Consider the following 6,140-nt stretch of genomic DNA (forward strand, 5'->3'; position numbering starts at 1 on the left):
GCATAGAATCATGTTTAAATTTAATTAGGCAATAATTTGTTTGGAGTAGTGTTGCCCAGAAACTATTTTTGTTTTCTAGATCCTTTTTTTGCTTTTTATTTTTAAATAGTCACTTGTTTTAATTTCAAGTTACAAAGATTATTCATGGAAGTAGTCAATCTGATAACTAACGTATTATTTGATCCTAATTTGACCAAATAAATCTATAGTTTTGATGCAGTGTTGCTTCAAACTCGTGAGGAAAAATGATGCAAAATAAGTATTCTGTGAAATTATCGATGATGTGCACAAGCTTGCTAGGCCATCACAGTTATATAAAAAAAATATATTACCGTATTATATTTTTGACAGTCGGTCGTCTGAATTTATGCGTGGACTATGCACACAAAAATCTGGAAATCATCTTGTTCCTATTTTATGGTCCTAAAACACAAAAAACGACGAACGGTCACAGCGAAGCCGTCTATAGTTCGTTAATAACCCAGCTTTTGCCACTGTTACTTCGGTTCAATGTCACGGAATGGGCTTATGAGGCAATAAAGCCTGTAGAACTTCTGCTAGTTGGGCCAACCCAGTTCCACTAGACAAACGTTTTTTTTTTTTTTTTTTTTTTTTTTTTTTGTAATGAAGATATTTATTCCGTCATGTTTAAATGTTATTACAAAGTGGGACTTTTCTAGGACATAAAGTTCCTAGCTTGTCCAGTTCAAAAGTAGAAACAACAAAAGGGGGCGGGGAGAAGTACAACATAGGATTTCCAAAAAAGTTCGTGTTGCTTCCATTTTTTGCCATAGCATCAGCCACTCCATTTGCTTCTCTGAAGATGTGAGTGACCTGTGGCTCTCCTGCTCTAGTAAGCATCCATCTGCAATCAGTAATCAAGTTTTGATACGGACCATTTTCGTTAGTAAGCATGTTAACAAGAGCACTGCAGTCTGTTTCAACCACTAATCGCCTAATATTTTGTTGTATAGCTATTTTTAAACCCGAATAAGGGCGAGGCCTTCCATGTATATGTTGGTAGCATGGGGTATGGACATGTTAAAGCCAACAATCCAGTTACTATCACAGTCTCTGATAATCCCTCCAATGCCACCCCTTCCTGGGTTGCCTAAGCTAGAGCCATCTATGTTTAGTTTAAAAGTTCCCTGGTCAGGAGGCTTCCATTTTATATAGATGGTAGTCTTGGGGTTAGGACTCTGTATAGACTCTGTTAACAATTTAAACTCAATTGAACTTTTAACGATATTTTTTAAGGAGAGGGGGGATTTATTGTTGTTAAAAATGAAATATTCCTATGAATTCAAATATGCCAAAAGGGCAGGATATCCGCCTTAGTTAAGTGTCTGTTGTAAGAGGATTTCGAGTGACAAAGAGGTTTTAACCAGTTATGCATAGTGAGCTCGTTGCGTGGCTGATCCCACTTGACAAACGTTAGTACCACACTCAGCCATCCATTTTGGAATTCCATAGTATTTATTTAATAAATTAAATAAAATTTTGAGATATTAAATTACCTTAATAATTAAAATTAAGTATATAATAAATTTCTACAAACTAAATATTTACAATAACTACATGCTATGAGTCAAAATTAACATTTTTAAGTTTCTTATTTTAAATTGGGCGTTCGGGCAGTTCGGATTGCATATGAAATTTTAGTTTGAATTTTTAGTTTTCGGATTGACTAAATGACAATCCAAATAAGTTCGGATTGGATCGGATTTTTTAAATTCGATTTCGGATTAATCGGTTTGGATATTTTGGATTTTCGATTTTGAGCTTATAAATTGAGATGTCTCTTCTTTTTACAAAATTGAATATTCAAATGAAGTACTCGTGTTAAATTGCCTGAAAAGTTCTTTATTCTCACCGCAATCATCCAAATGAAATATTAAAGTAATGAAATTATTATATAAAAAATAAAAATAAAAATACTATAGAGACGTTAATACGACAGATAAGAAGTAGAAATAGAAAAAACCATGTCTAAATAGAAAGTATTCTCATAATAACTTAGTAATTAATATTAAATATATATGATAATATCTAATGGGTATGGTATTGAACTTATTACTATTGACATATGGATAATGGACTAAATATAAAGTATAAGAATTTTGGATTTTCGGGTATCCAAAAATTCAAAGTACCAAATCCAATATCCAATCTAAAATCTAATTTCTTGAAGTGCAGCCATCTACCGAATCTCACGTGAACGCAAAATAATTTATGCACCGAACTCCACCGATTTTTATCAAAGTAGACAATACATACAATGGGACATCTCTAAACTACCACATGTACGGTCCACGTGGCAAGATCAGTAATGTAAGTAGGAAAACAAAGGAGATGGTAACAGTGGGGTACACACTGGAAGCTAAAGGACAACTCATCTTAAAAGAAAACCTACCTACCAAATCCAACTCTTATCTCTTCTTTTCTTACCAATTTGGTCAAATTCTTTCTTCTCCACTTTGCTAGTGCAAGATACATTTGTAACCTTTCATATATTATACAAAAATACATTCAGAGTTTTAATTCAAATTTTATTTAGAAATAAAGTTTAATAGATTAAATGGGTAAACGAAAAACGTTACACTATCACTTCAATTTAACAAATTATTATTTTATTTTTAAGATTATAATATCATGTTTGATGCTAAGATAAATTATCTTTTATAATTATCTCTAATTTTAGGTCAATTTAACTTCTTCTTTTATAACTGTGGTATTCGGATCAGCTTGCGCGCATCTCGGCTAAATCCATGGGAGATGTCTACCAATACATGAACATATGGAAAGAAATCACCTCGTGCTTTTGTTTCTGGTAGGATTTGAACCTGAGAACTTTTGGTTCTCGCCATTTCATTGATCATTAGACCACACCCTTAGGTGTCGACTTAACTTGATAATATAAAATCCTTTATATTTTTAATGTACATAAAATAGCAAATATTATATTTATAATTAAAAAAATTCTTAGAAACATATACTCCTATACAAAATTCGTAAATATTCTCACAGAAGAATATTATATCTAATGGTATCCTATACTTGCAAGCTTAAAATTCTAAAAATCTGTTTCTACCTCTATTTTTTCCCCACACACACTCTCAACTGTAAGAAAAAAATAAAAAAGAAAGACACTTGAGTTTGGAAAAGGCAATAGTTCCAAAGTCTTCCAATCAAACTAATAGCCCCTACCTTACCCTTTACGCCTACCCCACCACACCCCTAAGATATATAGCTTCTTCTATTCCCTCTTTCTCCATTAGAGAAACTACAAGTACCAAACAGTTTCAGTCTTATCAATAAGAGAGATTTAATACAGTAGTAGTGAAAGAGACAACTAGGGTACGTAATTATTAGTTTTCTCTATCAATATCCTTCTATAGCTCTACCCAAAAGTCCAATTCTTGAAAAAAAAGAAAAGTGTTCTAAGTCATGGGACGTTCACCTTGTTGTGAAAAAGCTCATACAAATAAAGGAGCATGGACTAAAGAAGAAGACCAACGTCTCATCAATTACATCCGTTCTCATGGTGAAGGTTGCTGGCGTTCTCTCCCTACAGCTGCAGGTACTACTCTTCGTATCCCCTCTTTCGAGATTTGGATTGATCCTGAGTTTCGAATACCAGATGATTGATTCATTAAGTTTCGTCTCGAACCTTTCATATATATAAACAACGTATGTGAAAATAAGCTAGTGTTCGGACATAAATTTGACTGAAATTTGAAAAAAAAAAAATTGAAGTTGTGTTGAAAGATAATTTTTTAAAGTTGGTGTTGTGTTTGAATATGCATTTTATTTGAAGAAAAGTTAAAGTTTTGTGTGTGAAAGAAAAAATTTCACCCAAAATTGCCCTTAACCAGCTTTTGGGAACTTGAAAATTTTTTAAGTTTTTTTCCGCAAAAAATATTATATTTCATAAACAAATAATATTAAATATTATTTTTTTTTTTAAAAATAAAGTCAAAATCTATAGCCAACGGGAGGTAAATATAAATACAATTAGATATGTAACTTTAGATTTTATACTTTTACTGACTATACGCTCTAAATTTTGGATCCGACACAACATAGTACTTGGATCTATCTCAAAAAATAATTTTCTTTTTCTGAGGTTTGGTGTCTTGAGGAAGAAAGATGCAAAAATTTAAGCTTTTTTTTTTTTTCTTGATATTGTGTAAAGATTCAATTTTTCGTGTTTTTGAACTTTTTAGGATTGCAAAGATGCGGAAAGAGCTGTAGACTGAGATGGATAAATTACCTAAGGCCTGATCTCAAACGAGGGAATTTTACTGAAGAAGAAGATGAATTGATCATTAAACTCCATAGTTTACTTGGAAACAAGTATACCACTATATCTTCTCTTGTTCTTTGCTATTTTTATTTCATTTATTTGCTTATTTATAATTATTTCCTGTTTGGCTTTGTTTTGCTGATCGAAAAATGTGTGGAAATTCGTATAGAAAGTCAATTTTTTATTTTTATTTTTAATTTGGGACCACATTAAGAAATTAACAAAAAGAAGGCTAGATGGTCCAGAGTAGTTAATTTTTCCACAAGTGAGGAAGGACGTCTCTGTTTCTCGGAATACCAAATCAGCAAATTCTTGAGATTCTAAAGTTCTTTTTGTTAATTTATTGTTATTATTATTAACCAAAATTAAATTAAAAAGATTAAAGTTTACTTTCGAACTAGCTAGGTTGAAAGATTTTCGATCGCAAATAGGTAGGTGAAGGTAAATATAATTGGTTAAAATTTTCTCATATAACAAGTTCTTAAAATTTGTTCTCACTCGAAAAAATTAAACAAACTTTTTTTCGTTTATATTGTCTAATCATAAAACTCATTGATTTATATTCCTATATATAAGGGCTACTATAATTTTTCCTTTTCTCGTTAATTTTTACTAATTTCTCTGATTTTTTTTTGTGTGCAGATGGTCTGTTATAGCTGGAAGATTACCCGGAAGAACTGATAATGAAATCAAAAACTATTGGAATACACACCTTAAGAGAAAACTCATCAGCCGTGGCATTGATCCTCAATCTCACCGTCCACTCAACGCTGCCGCCACCTCCACCCCCGCCTCCGCCGTTACCACCACCATCCCTACCACCACACCCAAAAACATCTGCACGGACTTCACAAACAGCGTTGACCAAAAACCCAATATTATAAACCAGAGCAATAATACCACAGATTCATCATATGATGAAACAAAATGCAACAGTGGTACTACTACTGAAGAAACAAAGCCACTAGAAATTTCACAGAAAACTTCACAGCAACTGATGATAAATCTTGAACTTTCAATTGGGTTGCCATTACATACTAAGACGACTGATCATATTTCTTCAGCTGAGTCAACGGCATCTTACAACTTCTTGGCGGCGCTATCACCACCGCCGACGGCTGCAGTACCGGTGACGGCCGCGGCGGAGATGGTGGCCAAAACAGTTTGTTTGTGTTGGCAAATAGGATTTCAAGGTGGTGGTCAGTCTTGTGGTAAATGTAAAACCGCAACTGGATTTTACAGATATTGCTGACCTTTTTGGATAATTAAGTAATTTTCTTAATACCATTTTGGATAAGTGAATATTTTATTTTTTTAGGTATAGATATTTCATCTTTTTTTTTTTTCCTTCATTTTTTGAACATCTGGATGCGTAATTTTTTGCCTTCTAGTTGTAATCATCAATGCAGAAATCTTGTATCAACAACTTACCACGTTATGAATTGGAAGAAGTATTTAATTTTCCAATTTCAGTATATTTCTCTCTTATGAATTGGAAAAAGTATTTAGTTGATGTCAATGAGTTAAACAATTTTAAAACTTGTTCAGCTAATTTGCTTCAAAACAAAAAAGAACTTGCTAACCTAATCTGGGAAAACACACGACGCACTCTTTATATAACAAAAGGAATGAGCAATCAATAGCAACAATTTACTATGACAAAATTCTAAATTTTAGCTTTGTTTGTTTGTCATTTTAATGTTACATATCGTATAATAATTGATAGTACATTTTTCAGTAATCGCATAGTAATTCCACCAAACAATTATTTTGGTCATGTGAGGTTTTGTTCCTACATAGTGTATTGCCTTTCTGGTTTGGCAAAAGGCACTTT

At 32.4% G+C, this 6,140-nt stretch overlaps 1 protein-coding gene across 1 annotated transcript; it reads left to right on the forward strand.

Annotated features, from left to right (window-relative positions):
* The first annotated feature begins 3,112 nt into the window (after positions 1-3,112).
* Positions 3,113-5,783, forward strand: LOC109218596 (myb-related protein 330-like). The gene is made up of 3 exons (XM_019382971.1): positions 3,113-3,580; positions 4,227-4,356; positions 4,949-5,783. Exons 1-3 carry the CDS (start codon positions 3,448-3,450, stop codon positions 5,556-5,558), a joined length of 873 nt encoding a protein of 290 aa, XP_019238516.1. The 5' UTR covers positions 3,113-3,447; the 3' UTR covers positions 5,559-5,783.
* Positions 5,784-6,140: the final 357 nt, after the last annotated feature.

This window comes from Nicotiana attenuata, unplaced genomic scaffold, assembly GCF_001879085.1.
Source record: "Nicotiana attenuata strain UT unplaced genomic scaffold, NIATTr2, whole genome shotgun sequence".
Lineage (NCBI taxonomy): Eukaryota > Viridiplantae > Streptophyta > Magnoliopsida > Solanales > Solanaceae > Nicotiana > Nicotiana attenuata.

What these genes read in the sequence shown, in the direction of transcription:
- LOC109218596 (XM_019382971.1), top strand. Translation starts at nt 3,448, where the DNA reads ATGGGACGTTCACCTTGTTGTGAAAAAGCTCATACAAATAAAGGAGCA. An exon ending in TTCTCTCCCTACAGCTGCAG is followed by an intron (nt 3,581 to 4,226) that starts GTACTACTCTTC and finishes TGAACTTTTTAG; the next exon opens with GATTGCAAAGATGCGGAAAG. An exon ending in CATAGTTTACTTGGAAACAA is followed by an intron (nt 4,357 to 4,948) that starts GTATACCACTAT and finishes TTTTGTGTGCAG; the next exon opens with ATGGTCTGTTATAGCTGGAA.